General features: G+C 35.5%; 1 protein-coding gene across 5 annotated transcripts; it reads right to left on the reverse strand.

The window, feature by feature from the left end:
• Positions 1–1,163: 1,163 nt before the first annotated feature.
• On the reverse strand, positions 1,164–16,497 carry LOC130999335 (phytyl ester synthase 2, chloroplastic-like). Of its 5 annotated transcripts, none has more exons than XM_057924851.1 (13): positions 16,204–16,497; positions 16,055–16,106; positions 15,353–15,408; positions 8,084–8,242; positions 7,876–7,980; positions 5,357–5,447; positions 5,151–5,259; positions 3,791–3,921; positions 2,918–3,284; positions 2,685–2,798; positions 2,242–2,327; positions 1,594–1,703; positions 1,164–1,403 (listed from the first exon to the last, which is right to left on the reverse strand). In XM_057924851.1, the coding sequence occupies exons 1-13, from the start codon at positions 16,487–16,489 to the stop codon at positions 1,213–1,215; spliced, it is 1,857 nt and encodes a 618-aa protein (XP_057780834.1). In that variant the 5' UTR covers positions 16,490–16,497; the 3' UTR covers positions 1,164–1,212. The 5 variants fall into 5 exon arrangements, 4 of the variants coding, with proteins under 4 accessions (XP_057780834.1, XP_057780833.1, XP_057780832.1 ...); XM_057924850.1 differs by having other exon boundaries at positions 5,357–5,453; XM_057924849.1 differs by having other exon boundaries at positions 5,357–5,456.
• Between the last annotated feature and the right edge of the window lie 1,125 nt (positions 16,498–17,622).

Below are 17,622 nucleotides of genomic sequence, written 5' to 3' on the forward strand. Positions count from 1 at the left end.
AATTAATGAATTCAATGAATCGTTTTTGTTGAATGATTGGGTTGGGATGATTATGTGGGCGACAAATGAGTAGAGTTTGGGACGTTTTGGATAAGAAAATGATCTTTAATTATTTTGGATAAGATATCATTTATGTTTTTTTTTTATTTTTAGAAGAGTTTATTTGAAAAAAGTTTGAAATATATGGGAAATGTAACGTTGGTGTGTATTTATGGTTTTATTCAGTAATTGTCATCTGCTTTTGATTCTCGTGTTTATATATCAACGAAAATAAATTACCCCGGCCCAATTACTGCTGTATGCTTCGTATGGATCAATAAACCATAATGATCATGATGAATATTTATGTGATGTGTATAAAATATATTCCCTCCGTTCCGCGAAGCTTGAGCACTTTATTTTTGGCACATATTTTAAGGAATTAGTATTTTGTGTGTTAAGTGCGGTAGGTAAAAAAGTGAAAAGTTGAATAAAGGAAAAAAAAAATTGTCATATAAAAAAAATGTTCAAGTTTCGCGAGACAACTCAAAAAAGTTTACTGCTCAAGCTTCACGGGACGGAGAGAGTATTAGTTATATATATTGAAACATATTTTAGCAATTAGAATGATTCTCTATCTTAAATGAGCAATTCCTATAATTTCCATCCCTTTTTTTTAACCCACAATTTATGTCTTCTTAACTTCATATTTATTTTGAATACATTGAATGGAATTTATGCATTTAATCATTGACATTTATATATAAGTTATTATATTTAACTTGTGAATTTATTCATGATAATATATATAAATTATTATATTACCATATTTTTTATTGATTGCTTAAAATATATATTTTTCATTTTGAAAAAAAAAATATTGAATTTGAATTTTATTATCGCTATATCTAATAAAAAAATTATATAAAATTATTAAATATTTTGTGAGATGTCCGTAGGGATGAACAAAATATGCGAAATTCAAATATCTGGTCCGAAATTTAAAATTTGGTTCAAATTTTTCGAAATTAAGTTCTTTACCTTTATCAGTAAATAACTATTTGAGATGATCTTTTAATTTCTACATGATTTTCTTCTCTCCCTATAGTTTACATTGAAACTTTTTCTTAATTAATCGACTTTAATAATAGGAATTTTTTGTAGACAAACATGGATTTTCCAAGTGATGATGAAAAACGAGATTTTCCATGTAATGAATGTCTAGAAATTTAATCAAATTTCAAAAGTTGGGATTTGGGAGTCGAAGCCATGATAGCTCTGATAAGCCACACGAACTAAAAGATTCCTGTATGGATCCTTTTCTCTTCTTTCCATCAAATATTCTATGCATTTCTCCACCTCTGATTTTATCTCTAAATATAGTTCTCTAGCTTTGTCTTTGTTTACCAATACATCCTTCCTTCCTGCATAAAAAAATTAAAAAAATTAAAAAATAAAAAGAATACATGCTTAATAGAGTGGTTTTTATTACCCGAGTTTGACACTACTAAATAAAAAAAACGCTCATAGATGACAGTTAAAACGTGTCATATATGTGTATGCAGAAGTGACATAAACGAACATTTACACGAGCAAGGATACGGACATTGTTACCTTCCGTCAAGATTGGCTCCCCGAAGAAGAAATAGAACCGCCCGGGTAATTTGGGTAGAGCCACAGGATAGTACATATATTGCTTCCCAATCTCTCCTTCAGTGTTACTCCTATTGTATATGTGAAGTGTGACAACAAATTCAGTCAGTTAAGAAGATTATGTTAGTTGAAGAAGTTAGTCAGCTGATAAAGAATTGTTAGCTGACGGAGTTTGTTAGCTTATGACCGTTACTTTATTTCTATAAATAGTTATAGTCACGCTTTATCTTTATGTTTCATTCATTTTAGTATGAGAAGCTGAGAGAAAATAGTTAGAATGAGAGAGAAAGAGAATAGCAGGTCTCTATTCTCGCTCGATTTTGTAACTGCAATAATTCGCCATTAATAGTGAAATTTCATATGTTGGCCTCCTGTCGATGTAGGTGAAAGCCAAACCACGTAAATCTCTGAGTACTGTGTCTTTCGTTTACAGTTTTCTTGCTTGCATTTTGATAAGGTTCTATCAGTGAATCTTGAGTGTTTTTGCTGCCATCGAATTCTTAACAATATTATCATTATTATAAACAAAAATTAATTAATGAATAAACTTGGAATGATTGGAAGACCAAAGTATTATGGCATTGCAAACTTAAATAGCTATTGACTTACCTCAACTGAACAGTCTCACTAGTTAGGTCTTCTATTAGGGCCTTGAGAGGTGGAATCTTCATTTGATCATCACAGTCTAATAACAACTAAAAAAAGCTATCATGTAATGAAAATGCATACGGGGATGAGAGTACGCTTGAAGAAACTCATAGCTATAAGAGTGCTTGAAGTCAAGGTGTTTGGCTGAGCTTATAAGTTCTTAATCAGCTTATAAGATGTAAAAATAAAGACTTTTAAAAAATAGGTTCACCAACTCCAACTTATTTTTTCATTATTTTTTCATAATCTTAAGCAACGATGATATTTTTTAAAAAAAAATCTTATGATTTGTTATTTTCATCATATGATCATTCAAATTTTAATAGTGTAGCTTATGAATTCAATTATCTAAACACTTTGACGATTTATAAGCTCTTGAAAAACAAAAGTACTAGCATACTTACTTGAAGAACATCATCCTCCCCAACAGAACCAAAAGGTACGATTTTCGCCCCAAATCTTGCCGCCATGCGGACAAACTCCGGTTCGTCTGGCCAAATCAATTTGTGCTCCTCGCCCTGAGGATGACGATTGATAAAATAATCCAACTTAATCAAGTATTTGTATGGTGTAATCATCCTCCAATCTTATCAATCTTATCTATCACATCAATCTGTCGTGAATTAGATATACATACCCTACGATGAAGTGCTTCCCGTGCACCTCCCGGGTACATCAAAACGTGAGAATTGATTGAAAACAGTCTGTATAAACTATTTGCTGAAACTGGAACTCCACCAGTCATCCTCACCACATCAAACTGAGGATAGTCTTGTATCTTCCCGTCCTTCATCCTCTCGAAGAATCCCGGGTGAGCGATTGCACGAAGTTTGATGTTCTGATCCATCCAGAACCTCGACAGCACCGGGACGAGGTCCAGCCCTAGCATCATGTGGTTGCTCACTAGTAACACGGGCCCTTCCGAAGGAATTCCGGCTAGCCCTCGAACTACTTTTCCACCCGTGGTTGATAGCATCACCGGATCCACGGCCACGTCCATCCATCTGAGGTTTGTTTTTGTATATATAAGCTCTTGAAAAGTGTTTGACAAGACAAGTTTATAAAGGTGTATATTCTCTTTAATTAAGATATAATTTTTTTTATTCCTTTTTTTTCTCATGATAAATTTGTAACCAAAGACAACACACCCTAAACATCATAAACAACTTATATGTTGTAAAAATCCAACTTTAACAGCTTATAAGCTTTCCAAAAAATAAGTTTCTCGATCTCAACTTATTTTTGTATAATCTTATAACATCAATCATTGTACAAAAAAATATTTTTTATTTCCAACACGTAGCCTTCTGATTTCATTTCTTTTCAATTTTTTTCCATCGAACTATGATTGTTTCTCTTTTAACTCACAATTCTTTCGATTTGTGAGTTCAATTATCCAAACACTTTCGCAACTTATTAGCTTTTGAGACATTACGTCTTATAAGTTGCGATTGTGATTCGTAATTTTAATGACCTTTTTTGGGACAATAAACACTCTTAATAATACTACCTTAATGGTTCACATGCTGACTTCAATTCAGAAGGGGTTGGTGGCAAGAAATCTGCGACATAATCTGCGGATGCTCCACAACGGTAATAACTGCCACACTTTATTGCTGCTACTAAATCAAATTTATCATCCTGCAGTAAGTTGAATGAAATAAATAATCATGAAATATTTGCCAAAACTGCTACCATCTATGTCAAAACAACAATTGGGAATCACAGAATCACTCACAGCTAACCAAATCAAGAAATATAATCAAAGAAGAAAAGAATTGCGACACTGCGATTTACGTGGTTTGGCCACTAACGACCTACATCCACGACAGACGAATTGGTTTAGAGGGTGTTTGGCTGAGCTTATAAGCTCATTCAAAGTGTTTGGCAAAATAAGTTCCTAAAGAGTTTATCTGCTGTAAAAATAAGCTCTAGGAGTTATAAGTTCCCAAAAAATAAGTTCCTCTACCTCAACTTATTTTCTCATTATCTTATAAGCAACACTCATTTTGACGATGAAGCGCAGTCTGTTGGTAAGACGCTTCCCCTCCAACCAATAGGTCGGGGGTTCGAGTCACCCTAGGAGCTAGAGCGTGAGTGAGTTTTTTTCTTTCTTTGGTTGTAACAAATTTTTTAAAAAAATAAGCAAAACACTCATTTTACAAAAATAACTCAATTATGATGTTTTATTTTCATCATATATCATTCTAATTTCATTTTTATTCAATTTTTTCTCTCTAACAAAGATTTTTCCTCACTAACTAAAAGTTGTCTCTATAGCTTATAAGCTCAATTACCCAAACAATTTGACAACTTATAAACTCTTTAAAAAAAAAAACCACATCTTATAAGCTCCAAGCTCTTCAAAATAAGCTTAGCCAAACACCCTCTTACTATGTTTGGTGAAATATGTACAGATTACGATATGAATGCTTCGAGCTCTATAACAGCTACGTTTAGCACCACTCAGTCTTGTTCTGTATTTCCTCACCCTCATTCACAAACATGGAATGTCAAAACTGACTCAGTAAGCTAAGAAGTGTTTACTTTGCATGATTGATAAAATTGATGATTGAGTATGTTTATTCTCAAGAGTAGAATTACTCTAATTCCACCATTTTGATGGGATAAGAATCAAGCAAAACTAACTTAAATGATAAAAATAATCAAGGGCCTTGGAATATCCCAAAGTTTCAATCCAACAAAGTAACCGCGTTAACGAATTATATTGAACTTTTCCTATAATTACTTATCGATTTTTCCGTGTAAGGGTATTAAAGTAAAAAATAATTATTTTTATATATATTTATCCGCATCACTACAATTTGCTATTAATATAGAAAAAAAAAAGATCTCCTTTGTTTCCTTACCAAGAATAGAGGATCATCGTTGCCATTAAACGAATGAATTTGGCTATTTTGCAGTGTGCTGCTAAGTCTATCACCTTCTGTTAAGCTTGTGAGGAGCATATCCCTTCCACTGCACATGCATGTTTGATCAAACTATGTTTGGAATTTGGAAATAGATATGCAATATCATAATTATGTTTCTTCGAGCATATATATATAAATATAACCTTGTAAGTATCATTGTCTGAGCTTTGACAGCATGAAGATGTGAATCCAAATAATTTTGCATCTCCTGAATCATCTTCAGCTTCCACATAACTGTTTCTACTTTTAAATTTACATATGTAAAAAATCGGTTTCTATCAGCGCAATTTTTAAAAAAAGAAACCGGTTATATCTACGAAACTGATTTTAGTAAAAATCGGTTTCTTTTGAGTGGTTTCTATTAGAGTTTTTCTTGTAGTGAGAATTTGCAGAGGCTATGGTTATTTTAAACTATATATAGTTGGAACTTTAACTTCATTGTGACTTTTTAATTTGAATTTAAAAATATTACAAATATAGCCTATATTAATCTTTATTGTTCACTTAATAGCTCAAGTCATCAAATTTTTCGGACAACTGAAGCTCACTTTTATTGTCAGGTGCCGATTTAGCATCGAATGATTGAATGTGTAAAAAATGGCAATGTTGGCAAATAAGCTTCTGGTGATACACATCAGCTTCAATTGATCGTAAATAATTTTTTATTCGAGTTTTTAAGAGGGTGGCTGAGCTTATAATTTCCTTAAAACTAGACATGGCCAAAAAAATCGGACCGGGAACCGAACTGTGAAACCGGACCGTCCGGGACGATTCTGGAACCGGAACCGTGTCATACGGTTCCGAACCGGAACCGAAACTGTGCTCGGCCGGTTCGGTTCCGGTTCCAATTTCTTCAAACCGCCGGTTCCCGGTTCTGAACCGGAACCGAACCGTGGAACCGGGAACCGTGTTGAAACCATGCTGGAACCGGGCTGAAACCGTGAACCGACGGTTCCACGGTTAGAACCGGGAACCGTGGAACCGTCTGCAGAACCGTGGAACCGTCTGAGAACCGCTTATAAGTAAGGAAATATATAAGTATAACCACTTATTTACTTTATTATCAAATACATTTAAAATATTAATTTATTAAATTTTATGTTAAAAAGAAGTTGATCAATTTAAGACGGAGCGAAGGGAGTTTATATTAGTAGCTCCATAGTGTTTATTATTTTGGGAACCGAGTTGTTTTGATTACAAATAGAGGATCATGCGTGAGTTGTAAAAATACTTATGTCGTTAGTTGTTGATTAGTGGTATATAGGTTAATAGTTATGAGTTAATTGATTTTTTTAAAAAATAGTAAAAAAATAGTTATCCGTTAATTAATCCATAGTGGACTTTGATTCTTTCGGGATACGTAGGCAACTCAATTATAATTTAAATATTATAATTAAGCTCAAGTCCTATTTTCTTTATTTCTTTTTTTTTCCCCAATTACAAGTTGTAAACTAAGTTGCCTTAATTTTATTTTAGCATCCAAAAGTTGTAATTAATTTGTAAATTGTATTATAAGAGTTGTAAGGTGTAACTTTGAATTATAAGTTCAATTTAGAAAATAAAGTATATGAAATTTATATTTTCTTGTGTCTTTTATTTTATTAAAGCAAATTTCATTAAAGTTTACACAACAATACATATAAAACAATACAAATTACATAAAAAAGTTAAAAAAAAAACAAACAAACAAACAAATGGACGGTTCTAACGGTTCGAACCGGAACCGCGGGTTCACGGTTCGGAACCGAAACCGTGAGGGTTATTTTTCGGTTCGGTTCCGGTTCCAGTTTTTGGAACCGGGAACCAAACCGTGGCCACCTCTACTTAAAACTACTTATAAGCACTTGAGAAATGTTCGGCAAAATAAACTATTAAACAACTTAGAAGCTCCTCAAAAAATAAGTTCATATAGATTATCCCAGTTTATTTTTTTTAAATCATATAAGCAACAATCTTTTTATAAAATTAATTTACTATTATTTGTTATGCCATTACAATTTCATATCTCTTCATTTTTCTATCTCTAACCATGATTTTCTCTCGTTGCTCACAGTTCTTCCTCTAGCTTAGAATCTCAATTATCGAAATACTTTGACAGCTTATAAATTCTTGGAACATTACATATAAGTTATTGGTGTTGGATTAAATTATTAATCAATCCAATTAGTGGACAAATATATATATATATAATTTATGTAAATAAATTCTATTATATTATGTATATATTAAATGTTATATTTATTATTTGTTGAGGGACCAAATAATAAATATGGATAACTTAAGAAGTTATAAATATGGGGTCCCCGGGAAACTGTACCGTTCTGTATTCTTTTCCCATCAAAAGAAGTACGCTAAAAGAAGATACTGTATTCCTGGAAGATCAAATCTTCACACAGAAATCATCATGGCTTCAGGTTAGTGATTATGGTTTAATTAATTTCAGTTTATCATCATAGACTTTGTGGTAATTACATGAATTTATTCTAACAATTGGAGCTTATAAGCTCTCGAAAATAAGCTTAGCCCAACACCGTCTAAGTAAACAACAAAGATAAGTATATGCTACATTTGTAAATTTAGGCAAATAAGTCGCTACAGGATCAAATTTCGGGATATAATTTAAAAAATAACACAAAATACTATAAATATAATGCATCAAAACCTGGTATGGAGCTCAACCAGTCGAGCAATCCATCATTTGGTTGATTATGGATCATATTCGACAAAGGTAAAACACTCTGCACCAATGATTTGCTGAGATTTGTCGCTGTCGTTACGCAAACACAAAGACAATAACATGAATGAATCAAATCAGCTGTCTTAAAGTTCATGGTTGTCTTGATGATGATACCTGACAGAGATCTCCTTACCTGGATTTGCCAAAATTAGAAGGAAATCGATGTCGGGATTGCTGGCAGCAACAACAAGTGCAAGAGATGCTCCAAGGGACTCTCCAACTAGATATATAGGTCTTTTTGTTGACTGATCTTGCTCTCCCCTAATGGTATTCTCAACTAGCATCACTAGGTCTGCAACATCAAGATATAAATATTGAAAGGGTGAGTTACCTATAAATTACTGAAGTTTTTTTATTAAATTTTGGTTTTGTTTGGCGTAGTAATTTCTGAAGTATGATTTTGCGTACAATTAGGATTCTGGCTAAACTTACTGCTGACATTATTAATAACTGACGTTGTTATTGCCAACTGATTACTATCTGATGGGTCGTATAATCAGATTAAATCAATGGTTCAGTAATTACCACGTGAAACTTTGGAGTTAATTAGTATGTGAAATCAAATTAAATTTGATAAAAGTTCAGTATTGTTAGAACCGGGTACACGATCGAGATATTACAAAATATTTATTTTGAGAAATTACGACTCAAAATAATTGAAAAATATTACAAAGTAAATAATTTGAGAAATTACAACTCAAATAATTTGATACAACTGAAATACACTGTATAAATAAATTATACGTATAAACAAAGTCGAGTCGAGATGAATCTCTTCCCGCAAGAAGATTATCGCCCCGGTAGTGCTCTTCGGTTTGGCGTATCTTCCCCAAAGGTAAAACGACTTCGTCTCGTCGGATGTAGCACCACAATCCGGCGAGCTCCGGCGAACTGAATAGGATCAAGAACTGAGCTAGAGGTTGAGGTGGAATGCAGAATTTGATGTGAGTTGTGAGTTCTCAGAGTCGTTAGTTCTGAGTTGTGAGTTCTAAGTTGTGTGTTATGAGTTCACAACACACCCGTATTTATAGGTGTTAAACCTAGTGTGAACGGCCGGTGTGAACGGAACGTCAGTCAATTCCGGCGGGTGCGGTAGGTGGCCGCAATCGTTGAACGCGGTAGGTGGCCGCAATCGTTGAACTCGGTAGGTGGCCGCAATCGTTGAACGCGGTAGGTGGCCGCAATCGTTGAACGCAGAAGTTTAAACTGATTTTCCCTCTTCAACATCCAAACTTTGACATACAATATCTCACTCACCGGAAATCGGTTTTGAGACTTCAAGTATATCACGTTGATCTACTCGAGATGTAGATTAACATCCAATCATTATTTTAATTAAATAATAAATATTTAATTAAATAAAAATTTTCAGATATGGCATAAAACCATATTTCCAACAATCCCCCACATGAGTGAGAAATCAGTATGCGAAAGTATGCAGACACTTAGCTCAGTCCTCTTAAGATACAACATTGCATTTGGAAAGGTAGCTTGTGGCTTTGAACCTGCCATAGTCAATATTATCGAGTATACCGGCGGCCTAGTGGATTGTGTTCCTTGAACTAGTCCTCCTCGGTGTATACTTAGTCAATAATATTGACACAATATTGCTTCAATCATTATTCGTTCTCACGTTTGTGTCCATTACTGGCCTTGGAACACCTCTTTGGATTCATAAGTGTTTCAATCGAAGCGGCCCCACTTCACACTTACATAGGTGACTCTTAACTCAAGTATCCTGCTATACTTGTCCTCTTCGAGGAGTTCTAGAGTCATTAAAAGTCAAAGACTTAACCTCACCACGTGCAGGTTTCCGAACACTCACTGTTCTACAAGGAATAGGCAATTCGAGTGTTCAACACACGGATTTTCATAGCTTAGTTGTCCCATTGAACCAAGTTCTTGGGATCCTCCAGTCATCATGGTTGGGTTGCCACTATGATTATCCTTAATTTGTGGACTTCAAACCCATTCCCCCTAACAGTTTATACATCTGATCTCGATGGATACTTTTTGTCAAAGGATCCGCTATGTTATCAATTGATCTTATATAATCAATTGTGATAACTCCACTAGTGATCAGATGTCTCACGGTATTATGATGTCGACGAATATGTCTCGACTTACCGTTATACAAATGATTTTGTGCTCGTCCGATAGCAGCTTGACTATCACAATGAATTATTACGGACGACACAGGTTTCGACCAACATGGAATATCCTCGAGGAAATTTTTAAGCCACTCGGCTTCTTCACCAGCTTTATCCAAAGCTATGAATTCTGATTCCATGGTCGATCTAGCAATACATGTTTGCTTCTTGGATTTCCAAGACACAGCACCACCCCCCACAGTGAATACATAACCGCTCGTTGAAAACGAGTCTTTGGCATCAGATATCCAATTTGCATCACAGTACCCTTCAAGTACAGAGGGTTCCCTAGTATAATGAATCGCATAGTTTTGAGTATATTTCAAATATCTCAAAACCCTTTCAAGAGCTTTCCAATGTTCATTACTAGGGTTAGCTGTAAAGCTGCCCAACTTGTTGACCGAGCATGCTATATCGGGACGAGTGCAATTTGTTAGATACAACAAGCTCCCAATAATCTTCGCATATTCTATCGCGTCAACAGGTTCTCCCTTGTGTACACTCAAATGCACACTAGGTTCCCATGGTGTCTTAGCTATTGGCTTGTCAAAAGCGTTGAATTTCTTTAACACTTTCTCAACGTAGTGAGATTGTGTTATAGTAATACCATCAGGTCTTCTTAGAATTTTAATTCCAAGGATAACATCAGCTAAGCCCATATCTTTCATGCTAAAATTTTTACTTAGCATGCCTTTGGTTTCTTGAATCACTCGGGAATTACTTCCCATGATGAGCATGTCATCTACATAAAGACAAACAATAACATATCCGTTATTAGAATTCTTAATGTAGACACATTTATCGCACTCATTGATTTTGAATCCATTTGACAACATTACACTGTCAAATTTTAAATGCCATTGAAGCGGTGCTTGCTTCAACCCATATAAAGACCTTTGAAGTTTGCATACTTTGTGCTCTTGCCCAGGTACTACAAACCCTTCAGGTTGCTTCATATATATTTCATCTTCCAACTCGCCATACAAGAACGCAGTTTTCACATCCATTTGGTGAATCTCGAGATTGTGCAAGGCAGCAATAGCGAGAAGCATCCGAATAGATGTTAGTCTGGTCACAGGTGAATAGGTATCGAAGAAATCGTACCCTTCTTTCTGCCTGAAACCTTGAACGACAAGTCGGGCTTTGTACTTATCTATAGTACCATCAGATTTGTACTTCTTCTTTAGGATCCATTTGCATCCTAAAGCTTTACTTCCAGGTGGTAGATCCACTAACACCCAAGTATGATTCTGCATAATGGAATCAATCTCAATATCGATGGCTTCTTTCCAGAGAGCTGCATCTGAGCCAGACATAGCTTCTTTAATCGTCACCGGTTCGCCATCTAGCATCAAGACAACATAATCCGGTCCATAGACATTAGCTTTTCTAACTCGTTCCCCACGTCTCGGTTCTACATCCATAGGTTTAGACCTTGGTCTTTTCCTATTAGGTGGTACATGATTAGAACCCGTGGCATCATCTACTTGAGTAGAATTACTAGCTACTTCCATAGGTTTAGAACCTGTAGCATCACCATCAACTCCATCATTAGAGTTCGATGTACCTTTATCCTTGTTAGGATAGATATTTTCAAAGAATATAGCATTCCTTGATTCTATCGTTGTCCCAACATGTATATCAGGTATCTCCGATCTGTGCACTATAAAACGATAGGCACTGCTATTAAGTGCATGACCAATGAAGATACAATCCACCGTTTTAGGTCCTATTGTAACTTGCTTTGGTAAAGGCACTTCTACCTTGGCTAAACACCCCCACACTTTGAGGTATTTATACGAAGGTTTCCTTCCTTTCCATAGCTCATAGGGAGTTACATCTTTCCCTTTGAGTGGAATCTTGTTCAAGATATAGTTGGCCGTTAAGACAGCTTCCCCCCACATGTTCTGGGGTAATCCTGAACTAATCAACAAGGCATTCATCATCTCCTTAAGAGTTCGATTCTTGCGTTCAGCAACGCCGTTAGATTGTGGTGAATAAGGAGCCGTCGTTTGATGGATTATACCACTTTCGTTGCATAATTCAGCAAACGGAGCTACATATTCTCCACCTCTATCACTTCGAACCATCTTAATTCGACATCCAAGTTGATTCTCGGCTTCATTTTTGAAGTTTCTAAAAGCTTCAATAGCCTCATCTTTACTTTTCAATAAGTAAAGGTAACAATACTTTGTGCAATCGTCTATAAAGGTGATAAAGTACTTCTTGCCACCCCTAGTTTGCACGAACTTTAAATCACAAACATCGGTGTGAATAAGTTCCAATGGTTGAGTGCTCCTTTTTACCGATTTAAACGGTAACTTAGCCATTTTGGCTTCAACACAAACTTCACATTTTTCTTGTGAGTTGTATTCATCAACTTTTAGTAAATTCATTTTTACTAATCTCTTTATAGCATTTAGATTAACATGTCCAAGTCTACAATGCCATAAATCAGAACACTCAATCAAGTAAGCAGAAGAGGTTGATGCATCTTTATTGATTTTAGCCTTGGCAGGCTTACAAGCTCTTACACCAAGTTTGAAAAGTCCTTCGGAGGCATAGCCTTTCCCTAGGAACTTTCCCCACTTGCGTATTACAACATAGTCAGATTTGAAAAACAATTCAAAATCCTTATTCGTAAGCCTAAAGCCCGAAATTAAATTCTTTCGGACAGTTGGAACGTGTAATACGTCTTTTAATGTGATCTCCACGCCCGACGTGAGTTGAAGAATCACATCTCCCATGCCAAGGACTTGGGATGTCCGCTCGCTAGCCTCCATTATCGTTTTGTTTTCCACTTCCTTGTAGTTGTGGAACAACTCACGATTTATGCATATATGGACGGTAGCGCCAGTGTCCACGAACCAAGCGTTCGGGTTGTCCACATGATTCACCTCGGAGATCATGGCAGCAAAGTCATCGTGGTTCCAATCGTCGAAGTCCTTCTCGACGTTGTTCACGTTGCCATTTGCTTTCTTCCGCTTTGGCTTGCGGCAATCCTTAGCCATGTGACCTTTTTTGTCACAATTATAACATACACCATCAAACTTTGATGGTTGATGTCCGCCTTGCTTCCCTTTACCTTTATTGTTAGGGTTAGGGCGACCACGTTTGTTGGAGGGACCGCCTTTCTCGGTGAGATTGGCCTTTGCCTCCATTGGAGCTTTTCCCTTTTGATCACGACTTCTCACGTGATCCTCCATTTGAAGCTTGGATATTAATATCGGCACGGACATCTCCGAGCGCTCATGCTTCAAAAGGTTTTGAAATTTCTTCCAACTAGGAGGTAATTTCTCTATGATGATTGCAACGAGCAATGCATCCGCCAAGGGCATCCCTTCGGCTTGAACCTCATGTGAAAGATTTTGGAACTCTTCCACTTGGTCCATCAATGGCCGGGAGTCGACCATTTTATATTCCAACCATTTGGCGACAATATACTTGGTAGTATTTGCCTTGTCCACTTGATATTTCAGATCAAGGGCCTCCCACAATTGTTTCGCGGTTTCATGAACCTTGAAAACACGATAGAGCCGTTCGTCCAGAGACATGAGAACGGTGTTACGGCACAAGTAGTCGCCGCGACACCAGTTCAAATATCCGGCACGAATTTCTTTGCTTGTCTCCCCTTCCCCTTCACTCGGGGTTGGAGGTTTATCCTCCATTAAGAATCCGGCAAACCCCACGGTTGTGAGGTAGAATAGCATCTTCTCTTGCCAATATTTGAAGTTCTTGCCTGAGAACGTTGATGGTTTCTCGGCAAGACCAATAGTTCTAGATGTTGACGAAGAAGCCCCCGTTGATGCAAACGAGGAAAATATTGACGACGTGGTTGAACCGATGGTTGCAGAGGTGGTGGAGCCATCCATATTGATGTCGGTGTGAGCCATTTCTCGAACGTGTATCAACGGCAGAGAAATAATCTTCTTGCGATTGTTAGAACCGGGTACACGATCGAGATATTACAAAATATTTATTTTGAGAAATTACGACTCAAAATAATTGAAAAATATTACAAAGTAAATAATTTGAGAAATTACAACTCAAATAATTTGATACAACTGAAATACACTGTATAAATAAATTATACGTATAAACAAAGTCGAGTCGAGATGAATCTCTTCCCGCAAGAAGATTATCGCCCCGGTAGTGCTCTTCGGTTTGGCGTATCTTCCCCAAAGGTAAAACGACTTCGTCTCGTCGGATGTAGCACCACAATCCGGCGAGCTCCGGCGAACTGAATAGGATCAAGAACTGAGCTAGAGGTTGAGGTGGAATGCAGAATTTGATGTGAGTTGTGAGTTCTCAGAGTCGTTAGTTCTGAGTTGTGAGTTCTAAGTTGTGTGTTATGAGTTCACAACACACCCGTATTTATAGGTGTTAAACCTAGTGTGAACGGCCGGTGTGAACGGCCGGTGTGAACGGAACGTCAGTCAATTCCGGCGGGTGCGGTAGGTGGCCGCAATCGTTGAACGCGGTAGGTGGCCGCAATCGTTGAACTCGGTAGGTGGCCGCAATCGTTGAACGCGGTAGGTGGCCGCAATCGTTGAACGCAGAAGTTTAAACTGATTTTCCCTCTTCAACATCTAAACTTTGACATATAATATCTCACTCACCGGAAATCGGTTTTGAGACTTCAAGTATATCACGTTGATCTACTCGAGATGTAGATTAACATCCAATCATTATTTTAATTAAATAATAAATATTTAATTAAATAAAAATTTTCAGATATGGCATAAAACCATATTTCCAACAAGTATTTCTGGGCAATTAATTCTAAATGAAAATGCAACAAAAGGTCGGTTTTGGGCCTAAGTCGAGAGTGCGATTACTCAGGGCACATGGATAGAAAGGGCCAAAAGAAATTACTCCCTCAGCTGATAAATGTGGTATTTTGCCGTTTTCGTCCGTCTATATAAATTGTGGTATTTCTATTTTTGTACATGACACACATATCCCTTCATATGTTAAATTTCATTCACACTTAATATTTATAAAAAATTAAATTATTCAATTCATTAATTTTGATTGATCCATTTATTAAAACTTGTGCCCCCACAATGCACTACAATTATCGGTGACGGAAATATTATATTATTATATTGAAAAATTGATGGTCCATTCAAAATATTACACTTCATTTTTATATGGCCCAATTGAAAGGGACCCACATAATATTACGTAAGGGTCTTTTATTTGTTTATTATTTTATATAGGGTCCATAAAATATCACGAGAGAGAGAGACCTGCCAATGGCGTTCGATCCGTAGCAGGAACGTGCAAGCACCATATGTCGAAGATCCTTCATATATACATGCAAACACAAGTATGAGCTAAATTAAATAAAAGTTTTATTTTTTTGGTTTAATTATGCATATGTGATCATTATATATGTTAGATTAACTGAAATACCCGAACACAATATCATCTATTTGTGCGTATGCAATAATGCAAGTGGTTGTGAATATTTGTATATGTTTGTGTGCTTATATATCATATATGGATAATGAATGTTGTATAAAGTGTAATAAAACTTTCACATCATGGTGATTTTTTAGTTTAAATTTATAAAAATTACAATATAACCTAAATTTATTTTTGTTGTTCAGTGTATAGCCCGATCCAAAAGTTACAGCCAACTGTTGTGAATAAAAAAAATTCTCATGTAGTTTTTTTTCTTTAATTACCAAATCAGCTTTCGACAAACAATATCCCTCATTTGATCAGAATTTTGTTTTGGACTATAAACTGAACAATAAATATAAGCCCAATATATATTTGTAATTTTTATTAATGAAATAAAAAAATCACCATGGAATCAAAGTTCCGGCTATTTGTTATTAATAATTCATTAGGAAGTTCAAACTTTAAGGGGACACCAAGTGATGCGAACTTCGTAAAATTAAAGTAAAAAGAAAATCATTAGGAAGTTCAATGTAAGAGCTTACTCTCCCAACTTTCTATGGTGCAAAGTAAGACCAAGTCCACTACCATCAATCCCTACGAAATTAAACCATCATCAAACCACACATTCTTCCAACATATATATATATATATACATGTAATAATTTGAAGTTAGAGAGAGAGAGAGAGAGACCTGGTAAGAAGAGCAGCAGTGGCGATCTCGGCGACCTCCGGCCACTCTCCAAAGGCGAAAACCACCGTGGCGGGCCGTCGTCTTCCAATCCCATCGACTCTTTCAACAGCTTGGAGTTATCTTCTTCTGTGCTCAAACTACCATTCATCTTCAAGCCGCCTCCTTTGACATGCAAAGCAAGTGACCGGCCGCCGCGAGTTGGCCGCCTCGCGACAGCCATCTCACGGCGGAGGAGCGGCCGGAGACCGGTGGGGCAAAGCCCAATATTTACTACAATAGTCGCCATGGATGGGAGTGGCCCTCAATCTTATTACGTACTTATATAGGAATTAAACACTTAAGAAAAACTCATTAAATAATTAATTGTTTTGATAATAGTCGAGCACGAAATTGGCTTGAATGAGATTTGGAAAACGTGATGCTTGTGTAAGTGCTTCAATTACTTGTACATATTTAACTTCTTTAAATAAAACTTTCACTTGAGATTCAACATATATGACATTCGGTGTCTTACTTTAATTTATAGGGTTATTAGCCTGTAAATACACGAACTTTTTATATTTTCTGAAATTTAACATGACTTTTATTTTTAGCCCACAAATATACGAACTTAGCATTTTTTCTGATTTTTGACATCGGCGTGAAAAAACTCTATTTATTGTTGATGTGGAGGCTGGAATGTATGACATGGACTACCAAATATGCACTTGAATAGAGTAATTTGATTCATTATTTTGATTAGAGAGTGAATGACGTGGTATATCAACCTTCACGTTAATAGTAAATTAGAATTTTTTCTTGTCGATGTCAAAAATCAGAAAAAATGCAAAATTCGTGTATTTGTGGGCTAAAAATAAAAGTCATGTTAAATTTCAGAAAATATAAAAAGTTTGTGTATTTACATGCTAATAACCCTACTTTATATCCCATTTTTAGTTCTAACTTTATATACTTTAATTTGATTTTTGTTAGCTAGCCTAATTCAACTACAGATATAGTCAACTCCTATAAATTAGTACATGATATATATTTTTGTCTATATCCCATTTTTAGTTCTAATTTTATATACTTTAATTTGATTTTTGTTAGCTAGCCTAATTCAACTACAGATATAGTCAACTCCTATAAATTACATGATATATATTTTTGTAAGACATTTTACGTTTGGATTGGTTACTTTATATATTTCACTATCATCTATATTTCATTAATTTCATTTCTAAGTTTTTATGCTGTGTAGAATATTTATATATAACAATAATATTATCGCAATTTGTTTTTTCCATTTTTGTTCTGTAATCATATACCTTCAGTTTTAGTGTTTATTATAATTTGTTTTAGTAAATTATTTATTTGCAAACCAAACTGAGTCCTCGTGCAAACGTTTATGTTTTAATTTGAGCCGAACTCAGAAATTAA

The sequence above is a fragment of the Salvia miltiorrhiza genome, chromosome 8, assembly GCF_028751815.1.
Source record: "Salvia miltiorrhiza cultivar Shanhuang (shh) chromosome 8, IMPLAD_Smil_shh, whole genome shotgun sequence".
In the NCBI taxonomy this organism is placed as follows: domain Eukaryota; kingdom Viridiplantae; phylum Streptophyta; class Magnoliopsida; order Lamiales; family Lamiaceae; genus Salvia; species Salvia miltiorrhiza.